At 36.7% G+C, this 15,439-nt stretch overlaps 1 protein-coding gene across 1 annotated transcript in view; it reads left to right on the top strand.

The window, feature by feature from the left end:
- Positions 1–14,778, top strand: part of THSD7A (thrombospondin type 1 domain containing 7A) — a 452,526-nt gene extending 437,748 nt beyond the window's left edge. Inside the window, exons 24-28 of the mRNA XM_043462735.1 lie at positions 2,412–2,507; positions 5,536–5,618; positions 5,966–6,176; positions 8,602–8,689; positions 9,367–14,778. Of these exons, the coding sequence (XP_043318670.1) occupies positions 2,412–2,507; positions 5,536–5,618; positions 5,966–6,176; positions 8,602–8,689; positions 9,367–9,451 (563 nt within the window). The 3' untranslated portion in view covers positions 9,452–14,778. The remainder of the gene's footprint in view (positions 1–2,411; positions 2,508–5,535; positions 5,619–5,965; positions 6,177–8,601; positions 8,690–9,366) is intronic.
- Positions 14,779–15,439: the final 661 nt, after the last annotated feature.

Below are 15,439 nucleotides of genomic sequence, written 5' to 3'. Positions count from 1 at the left end.
AAGCAATACAGATAAATACAAATTCAGTGAGATAGAAAATAACCAAGATAATCAATAAAACCAATAGCTTGTTTTTTGATCAAAGTAGACCACTCATGGAAAACTCAATGAAACAAAAAAAGAGGACAAAGTTATAATAGTGATAGTGTTTAAAAAGTATAATTTCTGTGAATACATTTTGCTAATAAATATAAAAACTTGACAGCTATTTAGAATGTTATTTATTGAGAGTAATGGAGAAGCAAACCATAGATTCTGTAACATTAAAACCCAAGTGTATCTGATAGGCTCACACATGCACACACACTAAAACCTAATGGCTTTAATTTTGAGTCTTACTAAAAATTTAAACAACTCCCATGTATGTGAAATCTTAAGAAATGAAACAAAGTTAGGTAGGAAAAAAATGAGAAAAATCTCCCCAGTACAACACCAAAATCACAAACAAAAATAGTAAACAATAAAAATACTTTTAAATCAAAATTTAAATCCTCTACATAGTGAAACAGGAGGAAGGCATGACAACCCACTCCAGTATTCTTGCCTGGAGAATCCCATGGACAGAGGAGCCTGGCGGGCTGCAGTCCAGGGGGTCGCAAAGAGTCAGACGCGCCTGAGCACATGCATGTGGTAAAATAGATCATAAACAAGGTTACCAGACAAGCCACAGACATAGAAAATATATTTAAAGTCAATCTGAAGGAATTAGTGTCTAGAACACCTATCCTAAAACTTTTCAGCATTCCAAGACAATTTCACAGTTGCAAAATTGTGGAGGACCCCAAATGGCTTTTCTTTGATGTATACATATCAAACTTTTGCACGCTGAAAAATGACAACTGTTAGGTTTTTAAATATTTGATAACTTGTTTAAAACAATCACAAATCAATTGTATGTTATCACATTTCCCGAAAAATAACTATTTTCCAAAGCAAAAAGAAAGTACCTTTAATGACAAGCATGGTCTTGTTTTATACTTTTTCACATCTCAGTAACACCTGGCTTAACAGAAGACAGCTGGATTCTCTTATCTGCCTCTGCATTCAGTATATTGCCATCTTAGTTTAGTTTCTGTATGTGAAGGAAGTCCAGGCTTACTTACCCAAGTGTGTAGTTAGAGGGGAAAATCCTCACACACATACTCTGAGGGAACGCCAGAGGCATCCCTGGTCCCTGGACCATCATCTGAGAGCTGTTATTCTAGAATCAAAAATTCCCACAGCTCCGAAAAGGCATAGATTTCAGTAGAAGGGTTGGGGAGAACCAGAAGATATACATAAGCAGTTCACAAGAGGAAATCTGAATGCTGCCAAACATTTTCCTTACTGTTTGATAGCTTTGGTGATAGCTGCAAGTTAAAATGACAAGATAGCTTTCCACACCCGCAAGACTGACAAGAAATTTAAATCTGGGACTTATAAATGTTTGTGAGGGTTTAGAGTAATAGTAACTCTTATTCACTGCTGGGGAGTATGTAAACTGTCACCATTTAAAGAAAAAAAATGAGCTGTGTTTAGTAAAGTTTCAGCTATCTGTACAGTAATACCCAGAAATTTCCCTTCTAAATATTTACCTTAAAGAAGCACTAGGAGGCTTGCACAGGGCTGACCACTGAGGCACTGTTGTAATAGCATAAACTGAACACGGCCTAAAAGTCCACCCATAGAGGAAATAAACTGTAGTGGTTAGTATCATGGAATTCTATGTAGCAGTTAAAATTAATTGACTGTGTCTGTATTAAAAAATCACATAGAAATATTTCATCTATAACATTGTTAAGTTTCAAAAAGATGTATCATGTGTCAGTATAATGCTTTTTAAATTTTAAAACTGCCTAAAAATAATGCTGTAAGTCATTTATGGATTACATATATTTTTATTATAGTTGTATTCAAAGAATAGAAAGCCTGTCACCAAAATGCTTGTATCTACTTCAAAACAGTCTGTATTGCAAGACAGACATGGTGGGAGATCAGGAAGGAATATAATAGGACATCAAGTTTGTTAGTTTTTTTTACTCATCAACAAACAAAACTAAAGCAAATATGACTAAATGGTAATATTTGTTCAAATTGAAGGATGGGTAGTTGAATATATTTTTTCAGTTATTCTCTGTCCTTATTTGTATGTCTGATATAATGCTTTAAATAAAACATAAATTTAAATTGAAAATCTGGGTTCACATCAAATAGTATGGTAGCCGACTTGGAAAATTAGTTGGCATTTAGGCATGCATCTGGAATTTTGTAACATCTATATGGCAACTTCAGGATGGTGATTTCACATTTGAATCATTCAGGATGGACTTCTTATCCCTTTTCAAATGTTTATAAATATTTTGTTAATACCTGTCTCCATGATTGTCCCCCTGGCCTGCAGAACGCCTCTTAATGTGTCTTCTGCCCCGCAGATGGCCAGTGTTACGAGTATAAATGGATGGCCAGTGCTTGGAAGGGCTCTTCCCGAACAGTCTGGTGTCAGAGATCAGATGGGGTAAATGTAACAGGTAAACCTTCCATTCCTCTTTGTTCTTTGAGAGTCTTCCTATAACACACATGTAATTGGTTAAAGAAAATAATTAAGAAAACAGATATTCCTTCAGGATTCCACATGTGGTTGAATTCACGACACCTGAGCTTTGTACCTGATGACCAGTGATAAATTATTTTACTTTTAAATGTTTCAGTTAAATTCCCCCTCACCCAGCCATTTTAGAGATTACTGTCTAATTCTGAAAAATTACTATTATAAGTAAATCTCAGAATGTTTCCTTAAAAATCTCATATATTAATAACTTACTACATGCTAAAAAAGTCAGTGTTTTGTTGACTATATCTGCTTCTGTGCCTTAGAGGCAATATATGCAGTCCAAAAATATTGCCAAGAGAATATGATTATACAAACCCAAATATTTTGCTTAAATTCAGAAATCTGTGACCTCTAGTTTTTTTTAATTAACTAAGATACAAGATCTATTGGTAAAACTCAAGCTCAGAGGATATGAGTAGGCACTGTACCACTCTGTCCCCACTCAAACCTTATTATACGTTGAAAGGAGACATCCAAATGAGGAGCTTCTTTTTGGATTCCCTTTGACCCAAACAGACCCCATAGAATTAATCTACAATTACTAGAAGTTTCCTTATCTAAGTCCAGTAAATGCAAGGGATCCCAAAGACCTTTGAAGAGGGAAGAAAACTGACTCCAGAGATAGAATGAGCCACCCTGCAAAAATTTCCATATCAAGGAACTGAGGTCAGAACGAGAACCTCAGCGTCAAGCCTGTGGACCCAGAGATGGGTCCCTGGTGTCTGAAACAACGTATTTGTGGAGATCTGTCCACAGGACTCTCTGTAGTGTAGCCTGAGGTTGCGCTTTAACTATTCAGAGGACCTGCTGACTTGCTGCCATTGTTCTGACAGTCTGGCAGAAAAAAAGGTAGTGTGCATTTTGGTGCCTCTGAGTAATATCCATTTGTAAATTTAATTGTAACATCTACAGTAAGAGGACAGGATCAGGGATCAATATGCTTTTTGGAAAGCATAAATTTTTATATTGAATTTTAAATTACTTGGATTTACTGAAACCTAATTATGCATTTCCAGCCTATGAAAGCTAGAGCAGGATGTCAAACTCTATTCTTGTTGAAGATAAGATTTTATACATGAGCAATCTGAGTTAAGAAACACTTGATAATAGCAACTCTCAGTGGACACATCTATAATAAAGACAAGACACCTACCAGGAAACCCTTTGCTCTCTGATAGTGTCATTTTCTGGGGAAAAAAAAAATCCAAGCAAGCCACTCTCAGAGGTAACAGGGGGAGACAGAGCTCTGGGGAGAGGAGCACAGGCTTTCCGAACCTGAAGACATTAGAGAGGTCGTCCTTCCCAGGTGGCAGTCGTGGCAAAGAACCCACCTGCCAATGCAAGAGATGTAAGGGATGCAGGTTCAATCCCTGGGTCAGGAAGATTCCTTGGAGGAGGGCATGCCAACTCACTCCAGTATTCTTGCCTGGAGAATCCCCATGGACAGAGTAGTCTGGCGGGCTACAGTCCACGGGGTCACAGAGTCGGACACAACTGAAGTGAATTAGCATGCATGGATACCACTCAACTCAGGTGTTGAAAATGAATGTCTACCTTCTTCTCTAAACTAATCGGGAGTTTTACAGCTTTCCCAGTGAATCCTGTTAGTTTTCAGTGTTTTTTTCCCCCCAAATATGGATGCAAATAATCATTGTCTGACTTTTATTCTACACATTACAAGTTCTTTTCACACTGAAATTGGGGCTATTCCCCAATATAAAGGTAAGTCAAATTTTAAAAGACTTACCTGTAGAAATCATATTTTCCATTTCTTTTCCATATAGTAAAGTATCCCATGTATTTATCCCCATCTAAAGCTGTTTTATAGCAAAAAAGAAATTGGTAAATAATTTGTGATAAAACTATATGCATTCTTCTCCCATGTTTTAGGAGAGATGAGACTGTTTATGGGGAATAGACAAGCATGTAAAGTATATTACCTACCCTGATCGATTGTTCTAATTTTATGAATAGTTGTCCTTACAAGAAACTCACAATATTTTCCTTTGTCTTCATGTGTTTAATGCTAATAACTTCAGTACAGCATGTCACTCCAGCTGCCTTGCAATGACTAACCGCTTCTCCATAGCAATCTTTCTGTGAATATTTTGTTTATAATGTTAAGTGATAAGGCAAGGAATTAACACCTTTAATTAGATTCCAGAGGATCATCAGTTCCATAAATAAAGGAAAATTTTTGCTTTGCTGAAATTCTGTGAAATTGATCAAGTATGGTTTGAAACTATGAGTTCTTTACATGCTACCAGTTCTGTTTCTTAATGACATCTAGTCTCATCTTGAAAACTTCATTGTAATAACTGTGGCATATCTGGTACTAAACTGGAGAAGGAGGAGGAAATAAGAGGGGTCACTGGAGAACTGCAGTGTCAAGTTAAAACAACAGTGCAGACATACCACCTAGAAGCTGCGTTTGTTTTCTTATATACCAAAAAAAAAAAAAAAAGCCTGAATTAGTGTCTTTATCCAAAAGAAATATGTATTATAAAAAATCCATTTACAAGGTTGTCACATAAATCAAAAAGGTATCTTAAGTTGAAGACTGTTTATTCGCAAAACAAGGAAAGAATTTTAACCTTTAAGAATTAAATCTGCTTTTGAATGTTGGACTTGGTCTCAAAAACTGTGATGTTAACTTGCAGACAATTAGTGTTTTCAAAGTATCAGCTGTAAAGTCATCTAATCAACAGGTACTTACTGAGCACCTGCTGGGGTGGCCGTGCTGTGTCCTCTGAATGAGAAGGGTCTCAAGCTCCTAAACAAAGTGGTCAAGGTTAACCAGGGGTTCCAGTCAGCTGCCCTCAGAAGTCTGTGGGACTCCCAAGGAGGTTCAGGATTCAAAGACCAGTCTACAACAATGGCGTATTTTTTTTTTTAAATCACTGCAAGAGATGCTACTTATCAAAATATGATTTTCTGTTCTGCAGGGGGCTGCTTGGTGGTGCGCCAGCCTGACGCTGACAGGTCTTGTAACCCACCGTGTAGTCAACCCCACTCACACTGTAGCGAGGTACGTGTGAATTCACTAGAGTAGAAAAGCCAGCCACATCATTTGTCACCACACTGCTCCTGGTACAATCCATCCCCCCCCCTCACCCTGAAAAATGTCTTGAGGCATAAAAATTCTATTTGGGGACTTCTTCTTTTATCAGTATAAATAAATCTGAATGCACTTCCTTCTACCATTAGAATAAATTTATATAAGGTACCAAAAAAGTGTGTTCTTTTTTACATAGTGGTGACAGAAATTACGTGGAGTAAATTCCCAGAACAGTACTCCCTTAAAGCCTGCCCTTCAGGTCGGCTGTGGTACAAAGATCTCCTTGCATGTACAGTGTGAGTCTTGTTCTCCTGCAGACAAGGGTGTGCAGTTGTGAAGAAGGGTACACTGAAGTCATGTCTTCCAATGGGACACTTGAGCAGTGCACACTCATCCCCGTGATGGTGGTACCCACCGTGGAGGATAAAAGAGGAGACGTGAAAACCAGTCGGGCGGTGCATCCAACCCAGCCCTCCAGCAACCCAGCGGGACGGGGGAGGACCTGGTTTCTGCAGCCGTTTGGGCCAGGTGAAGTGACCAGACCCTGCTGATGCGGGATTCCTTGGCTGTATATTTAACCAATAATGAGCAAGCATTGTCTTAAGAGATAATTATGTCATCTAAAGTCATTTCTTTTGATACTGTCTTATATTCTTATAATTTTTATAATTATTAGGAAAAAGGCAATCATACTCAGAATTCAGAGATATGAATCTGCTCTCTTCTGAGAAAAATTCTAGGACTGATAAATTTCAGTCATAAATTTAAGATTATTTCCACATTGATTAAAGCAATCTAACAGTGAAAATATTAGGGGGAAAGTGTGTTGTCATGCAGAACCAGAACAAATCAAAACTATGACAAGACATTCAAGAATTTTCCATCTGACCACAGAGTGCTAAATATTTGAACCCTAAATAGGAAGGTCAGTAATGCAAGGGATGTTTGGCAGCCAGACCAATTTCTGTCAGTGCTTGGAGCTGCACACTCAAATACTCAGAATCTGTACTAGGACCAGATACATGGGGACAGGCGTGGAGCCTTCCCGTCTCAATGGGACAGTCTCAACTTGGAGACTGACCAGACCCATGGCATTAAACAGACAGCTCATAACGTATCTAGTAATGGACTTGAAGCCTGGAGGCTGATCACATTCTATCCTTATTCTGCACATTCGGTCTCCTCAGTTGATTCAGCCATATACTCATCCCTGGAACTAAGCTGGTGCTTAAAAATGTGCCACGGGAGCTGTATGTAACTCAGGTCATGCCACTTCTCCTCATACCCTAGAGGGATCACCACTTCATGACCAAAGGAAATTGCCAGGCAAAGCAAAGCATAAACTACTTCCTAACTCCATTAGGAACTTGACAAAAGAAGGAAAGAATCTGCATAGCTAGCACAACTGAATTTTTAATGCATGGAGTCAAAACACTTTACCTTACTGGTGAATCACTATTGGGATTTTTTAAAAGTATTTTCACTGCTTGGGTGATTCATATATAACCACATCACCCCTGACTTTATTAGATTTTGATCTGAAGATAAAATTTATTTTGTAAAGCTGACCTGTCTGTGTAAGCATGGGAGGCTCTCCTCAGTGTCCAAGATGGCAGACCAACAAATGGCCATTTGCAATCTTGACCTTAACCAAGAATCCAAGCAGATCTCCTCATATCAAAACCGTTTTTTAAAGATAACATATTATTATTGTCATTTTTCATTTTATACTTTTCCTAAAATGAACATTTTAATATAGTAAAAAGGTATACATTATAAAAACATACAATTAGACGTTGCTCTTGTTTTCTGAAAAACCCAAAAATATTTGTTGAACTTCTTTCAGAACAGATAAATCTAACAGTAGAACAGTTCTTTTGATTTTGAACTCAGTTTTTTTAAATATTCAGAATTGAAAAAAAGAATATCTAGAATATTAACTTGGTTTATTTCCAGCATACGAATGAACTCCTAAGTTGATCCAGCTCTAGGCAAAAATAATAATCATCATCATTATAGTACTGATTTGCTTTTGACGTCTTTCAAATGTTGGATAAACCAGAGTCTCTGTGGGGTCAGTTTGCCCAATCTATAATTTCAATATTAAAATTAATGTTTAGCTAGTTGGGTAAAACAGAAAATATATGTTGGTGTGAAGAACAAGTTAGGCAAAATCATTAATACTATCACCCATTTGAAGTTTATGCAGAATATAAAACAGAAGTTCAAAGAGAATGAGACCAGAAAACCAAATTTTAAAAGTTCCTGTCATAAAACTAGAAAAAAAAGTTCCTGTCTTGTCTGATTCCATAAATAGAAAAGATAGAAAAAAAGTTATTTTGACATTCTTTCATGTGTTAATCAAACTTGGTTATTTTTACAAATGATATTGTCAAATTAGTTTTAAGGCACACTCTAAAGTATAAACTAGATAAAGGATTATTAATTCCAAAAATGTTAGATGTATTTACTTTCAATTCATCTGAAAAAATATTTAAATGACAAAATTTACATTGAGATACCTGTCAGCATCAAGAAAGTTGTAGGAATTTCTTGAAATTGTATTATTTTCTTCTTTTCTCACAATTGACATTCTGAAGATAGAATGAAAATCAGAAGAAAAGATTTATATAGTGTAACACATGTTGAGTTTAAAGTAAAATCCATATAGGAAGTAGTAGAAATTTAGACATATTAACTTGAAATCTGAACTCGAATCACAAAATTATTTATCGTTTTGCAATTCAGTTTTCATTGATAATTTATCTTTAATGAAAGAGCATCTAACATAACAATAGCAGCTTTGCATTAATCATTAACTCTGCCTAAGCAATAATTCATTTTGCGTTTTGAAAGAATTTGGTCATATGTGACTGGTCGTTGGTCATAGTCAACGACTGTAATATATATAGCAGACTAAGGTAAATTAATGACCAATATCTATTCTTCTTAGATGGGAGACTAAAGACCTGGGTTTACGGTGTAGCAGCTGGGGCATTTGTGTTACTCATCTTCATTGTCTCCATGATCTATCTAGCTTGGTGAGTGTTTAAATATTTAAAAATCTAAGGAGATCTATTTCAGAGGAAATACTTTCAATTGGCCATAACCAGGAACAACAATCTAATGTCTCAAATAAGTATTCCACATTTATTTAGGGTTCATCTGAGTTTCTGAATAAGCATAGATGAATAGTCTAAAAACTACTGAATCTGAACAATTTCTGAATATGAGCCAGAACTGCCCCAGGTCATCTTCACAAATTGTTCCCCCTGGTTATGTAAGCACCATATATTACTTTGTATACTTATAGTGAACTGTACATTTTTTATTAAGTTACTACTGAGGAAGAGATTATGATAATACCTAATTCAACTGTCTTTTAAAACATAAGCTGTGTTATTTATAGAAGTTTGTGGACAAATATAAGTGACTATACTATAACATTATTCCATTATTAGAACCAGAGAAATTATATCTAGATAGTTTATCTTTTACAGGATAATATACTTGAAGGGTTCTGGTTCATGTTTACTCAGAGCATAAAACTGAGGAATTCAGAAACCAGAAAATCAAATTTGGGGGTTGAATTTAGAAAGTGTAGGCAATTAAGCAATTTTTAGGTTTATCAGTGTTTCAATTTTTTTCATTTAAAGCAATAAAAATTACAATTGAAGATTTTCTTTCTCACAGTTTTATTGAATTATTTTTTTAACAGCAAGAAGCCAAAGAAACCCCAAAGAAGGCAAAACAACCGGCTGAAACCTTTGACCTTAGCCTATGATGGAGATGCGGACATGTAAGTCTTAACTTACCCTGCAGCCTCCAGTTTCAGCTTTCTGCCTTTGCTGTAGATGTCCAGAGGCCACAAAGCTATTCAAACTGTGTGGATTAAACTACAGTGTTACTTCTTAAAAGATCATCATTAAGGAAGGAGTGAAAATCACAGTGCCATTGGATATACCAAGACAGTACCAGTTACATCGAAACCATCAGCCCTGAGAATTCTAGATTTAGTTGATACATGATGCATTCTGAGAGTTTTATGTGATCTTTTCTGAAATCTACCAACGGACAATTCACCTTCATCTCTAAAAACGTGATGGTGGGATTGACCAGTTTAGGATGCCTGATACAAGCCTCTGTCCGCAGTGTTAACCCCTAGTAACATTTTCGCATGAAGAGTTTAATACCAAAAGCTCTACACTGCTATATTCAAACATAACAACATGCCTACTCAATTGAATGATACACATTATTATGTCAGATTATATACTTGTTAATAAGCAGTTTTAATGGTGGCTAAAAATAAGCTCTAAACTGAGCAGAAAACCCATTGAATAAATTCAGCATCTTGGCGGTTGATAATAGTTTCACTGAGCTGCATTTCAGAGGCAAAGACCCTTTTGTAAGACTTCTTGTCTCTCTCCAAAGTGCGAATGCTGGACATGTACTAGTACTTTAGAAGCGTCCTCAAGTTCAGTATTTTACAATGGTTATTGTCTGGGAAACTAATTTGCTTGTGTTAATATAGTACATTTCTACTTTCCCTAATTTTCAAACTGGTTGCCTGCATCTTTTTTGCTATACGGAAGGCACATTTTTGCACTATATTAGTGCAGCATGATAGCGCTTAACCAGTATTGCCATAGAAACTGCCTCTTTTCATATGGGATGAAGACATCTGTGCTCAAAGCGTCGTGGAGCCATTTACAAGTTCTTGTGTCCTGAAGAGAGTAAAAGTTCCGCTGGGATGGCGACAGGATGGAGTTAGCTGTTACATCTGCTTTTACATACTTCCTCATCGCTGCAGCCATTGTGATGTCAACGACATGGCGATAACTTAAGTGTTTAAGTCCCGAACTCATTAACCCTCCAAAAGATGGATCCCTCTAGTCAATTTCTAATTGTACTCTGAAGGCTGTTTATGACTAGATTTTTATATTTGTTATCTTTGTTAAAAAAAGAAAAGAAAAGAAAAAAAGGAGCTAGTTGTCTTTTTAATTTTGAGCGGATGGAAAAAAATAACTTATTGGTGATTTTTTGTAACTAAAAGAAATCAAAATGGTCTGATTTTTTTTTTTCTCCCAGATTTGTTTTCCTACTTTCAGATGGAATGTATTTCAAAATCTATAGTTTAGTTTTTCTCAGTGGTAAAATTTGAAGCAAGTCTTTTTAATGTATGATATCAAAAACTAGAATTTTCAAAAGAGAAAAATAAATATTTTGTCCAGGACCTCATTAAATATCTAGACCAAGGGTAGCACATTTTTTTTTTTTCTTTGTAAAAGGTCAGATGGTAAATATTCCAGCCAGGTCTATGTTGCAACTTGTCCATTCTGCCATTGTGGGAACACAGCCATAGAAAATACACAATACGGCACATAGAGAATGAGCATGGCTGTTTTTCAATAAAACTTCCTATAAAGTCAGCAGGCCACATTTGCAAGTTGCGATTTGCTGGTCTAGAGGTTTTGTCCAGTGCTAATTCTCCATCATGTCATCTTGAGTTTTCACTCATTTGCCCTCTGACTGTGATCAGTGTTTAATTTCAAAACCGAAAAACAGTCATTAAATGTCTTAATCTATTGCAGGTAGTTATATTTTTCACAGATGTAGCCCTGGGAATGGCACAGTAAAATGATATCTAACTTGGCCAGTTTCTTGCATATGAAAAGAAAATCCAAAAGGTGCCATTAAAAAGCAATATCATTTTTCAGGCAACAACCTTTGGGAGAGGGGAGGACATCAGATGTTCAGGTCTTTAAAAAAAAAAAAGTATCACTAGCCATTTTATCTTAAACATAGCTGTGTTGGTATACAAGTGATTAGGACTAGAAGGTATTTCACCTTTGTACTAGAGTTTGAATTCACCCTACTCTTCATTCTAGATTACAAAGATTACAAAAGATAGATTAGAATCTGCAAAGATTACAAAAGATAGATTAGAATAAGCAGATTTCTACATATTTCAATAAACATTAAAGGTGGTATGCACTAATACTTTGGTCAGTATTTCCTGTGTTAAGCAATGTGTAAATCATTTCTGAGCAAACAGGTTATCAGGAAAATGAGAATTTTGCCTTATACCAAGGATTTCAACAAGGAAAGGCATAAAAACAAATTCCATCTCATCTGTCTTACTAAAGAGGAAGACAAAAATAATATTGTCACCCTAAAACTGTGATTGTCAATAAATGTACTCAGGGGTCTCCCAGATAATCAAGTTGATTTATTTGAGTAAAATGAGCTCCCATTTGTCCAAAATGGTTGAGAAAGAATCTACTACCATTACTTGAAGAATCTTGCTAAGTCTTATGAAATGCATGCCACACCTAATACCCTTGAAATTGTTGAGTTGAATAAATTGTTACTACTAATGCTATACTTATAATACTGTAAAATGGCATTCATTCAGAAAGCAGATAAGTTAAAATTAAATGAATTCATAGGTCAAAATTATGTTATGAAAATGCAAGGTGATCTTATTCATAAATTGACTACCTTTTACAACGTTACATGTGTGAAGTAATCTAGATTCAGTGTGACCTAATATTAGGGAGCATATTGGAAGTTCATCATTAGGGTAAATAAATACCAGATGGCCTCTTGTTAGGAAAGGTACAGGGAGGCTATTTTGGACAAATGAAGGTTACTATATTCATGTTTATAACATGAAAATGGCCTTATTTTTGTTCTTGGCATACGTCAATAATGAGTTAAATACTTTACTGGGATTTCATCAAAACAGTATTCCTCCTGTTCATTCTAAGAATTCAGGAGGGGAATATAGTAGTAACTTGTCTATTGACACTTTTGCCTTACCAAAATTGTCTGTGAGCCCACAAAGGTTAAGAATCACTGTTCTGTAAGTACGAAGGTCTGCTTGGTTGGAAAAAAAAAAAAAAAAAAGAAATGAAAAATATTGGCACAGTGTTATTTTGTTGGACTGTTTCCATTTAAACGGCATAGAAGTGGCATAACTGATCTATCTTGAAAGGGGATGATTTGTTCATTCATCAATATCTAGTCTAGGAAACTGACCATAATCCTTATTTCAAAGCCTTTTCGAGGACACTACAGTGTAGCTTAAAGCTAATTTGAAAAGGGGTTCATAAAAGCATGTTCTTAATTATAGCAAAGCACAAAGTACCTGTAATAAGACTAATATTTATTGAATTATCACACGTGTAAGACACTCTGCTAGATATTGTAAAATATTAGTAGCGGCTTTTGTTTACATGCATATCTAAGATGTTCAAAAGAAGGGGAAAAGCTTAATGAGTGAAAATGAAACACACATCAGCCCTCACTCCAGATCTGGTGTTCAGACTTGGTTGACATTTTTCCTCATGTGATGTCTGTGTGTCCAGCCATGCTGTCAGGCTTGGGCTGTATGTCTGCTCCACCCTCAGGCAGGTAGCCGTGGCTCCAGCAGCTTAATCTGAGCCCTCTTAAGTTCCTAGACATTTCAAGACAAAGTCAGTTATTTAAAACTTCTCATAGGAAGCAGGTAACGCCTCTCAATTTTTCTGAGCTCCAACTTGCTGTATGCCCTTGCTCCCTTACAGGGATGCCCAACGCCTGGCCTCTGTCCAGTCTGCACTCTTAGCAACAACTAGTCTTGTCTGCTTCCCCCAGAACCACCTTCTGCTAAACATGCCTGCATTTTTAATAAGAAAAGAGGTGACTACCTATGTCTCTTTTCTGCTGGAGTCAAAGTGTCGCTTAGAGAGTGAACAGTTTGGTTTAAACAGATTGTACCAGTCAAAGACACGGATCAAGAAAGGAGAGCTGTGGAGGACATCCCCCAACCCCACCCCACAAAAAGACCTTGTCTGTAAAAATGTCAACCCTTACCTTAGACTTAGTCCCACCCAGTACTCCCCCCGCCACCAGCCTTCCCCTGTGTCTGGCCACGTCCTACCCGACGAGACAGCAAGGGAGGCCTGCAGCTCTCCAAACTGACGGAAGAAGAGCCTGTCCTCAGGCTCAGTCAAGGTTTGAATAGACTTGCAAGAATCAGGCTTCCCACATGGCCCAGGGCCTCACTATCTGTAAATATATTATCAAATTAAAATGCGTTTCTTGTTCTGTTTCCCCTCTAAGCTTGAGGGTGGTGAAAGAAGAGCAGTCCGTGAACACCTCTCTGAGGAGTCAGGTCAGACAATGATGGTCCCTGGGTCTGGTTGAGCTGTGAGAACTGAAATTGCTGCGTGTCCCCTCTGGTGCTGCCCCCTGGTGGCCGGAGCTAACAGCGGATTTCAGGGTCTGAAACAGGAGCGCAGCGCGGGCCCCGCGGACGGGACTGTATAAAGGATGTTGTGCAGTGTGATTCGATAATTCTGTATCTAGCAGGGACACTGAAAAATGGTTATGTCTACGTTGTTAAATGAGCAAAACAAATGCTAAATGGGTAGAGTTCATTTTGTAGCTTTATGTTTTTGTGCTTCTACCAAGCCTGATCTTAAAATGGCAATTTTATGAAGACAGTTGTGAGAGTCGTTTCCAGCGATCAAAAATCTCTAGTCTATTTAGACTGTCCTTGGGTGTCAGTCTTCCTGTGTTTTGTAGGGTTTTTTTTAGCAATAGTTTCTAGATCACCTGCTTTGAACCCTCACTGAGCTTCTCCCAACTATTTTTCAGGACTCTATTTATGTTTATTTTTTTTAAATAAACATTAAGATTTCCTTTCTGGTACTTTCTTCTTGTCTATTTTTAGCACAGAGATTTTGAAGCGATCAGTATCTGTCATTGTAAAATATAACTTTATTAAATTTGCAATGTCTTTCTATAAATTATAACCCCCTAAATGTGTTTTCTTTTTGGTTAATTTAATTACCTGAGTATTTATTTTGTTTAAATAAGAAGGCAGCTGTCTAAGAAGTTTTTGTTAATATTACCTTGTAAATGGTGTAATGTAATTTATTTTAAATTATGTACATTTCTTTTTTAATGCACAAGAGGTCTATGTACAATTTACTACAGATTTGCAAATACTGTCACTAAGCTTTACTCAGTTAATACAGATGGCATGTGAAGATGTAATATGCTTTTTTACATTTTCATATGGGTTATTTGTAAATAACTGTTGCCGATAAACATAAACACGGAGATCATTTTCATTCTACTTGTGTGTATCTGTGTTTTAATTTGCATCATTTGTTGCTGAAGTGTGGGTTAACATTTATTTTCAGTGAAAAAAACATCTTTTTACTACCATATCGCCCTCTCCTGGGTCTTTTTGTTTGCAATCCCAATTTAGAATGTTTGAGATGCAAATCTTTAAGTGTCTGCAGAAGCCACAGTTTAATCATCCTGGACGAAGGACCTCTTGGTTTCCAACACATCACAAGGTAGGAAGCAGCAGGGGATGCTAAGACTCGCTGGAACATACGGCACAGCGCCTCTTCCCCCTCAGTCAGAAGGCAAGTCGCTCCCCGTCCCTCTTCCCTGTGTCTGCCAAGAGGAGACTAGCCCTTACAAACAAGGTAGAAGCTCATGCTTTAATAAATTAAGATTCCTTCACTCTCCAAATCAAGATGCACACGTAACAAATTCAGAAAGGGATGCACAAATTAAATGAATCATTGCAATTATTGTTAGGGTAGCTTGCAACTAAAACATTTTTTGAAATCGCTGTTTGCTAAAATATGACTAATAAGGAAGGAACCCATTAAATATAGTATATAAAGCTCAAAATATACAGCTAGACTCAAATGCTTGATGAAAAAACAGTGATTTGCAAGCTCCTGAGTTTCTATCTTATTCATTAAGATTTAAGAGGAGAA

This window comes from Cervus canadensis, chromosome 3, assembly GCF_019320065.1.
Source record: "Cervus canadensis isolate Bull #8, Minnesota chromosome 3, ASM1932006v1, whole genome shotgun sequence".
Classification (NCBI taxonomy): domain Eukaryota; kingdom Metazoa; phylum Chordata; class Mammalia; order Artiodactyla; family Cervidae; genus Cervus; species Cervus canadensis.
This window is presented reverse-complemented; position numbering and strand designations above follow the sequence as displayed.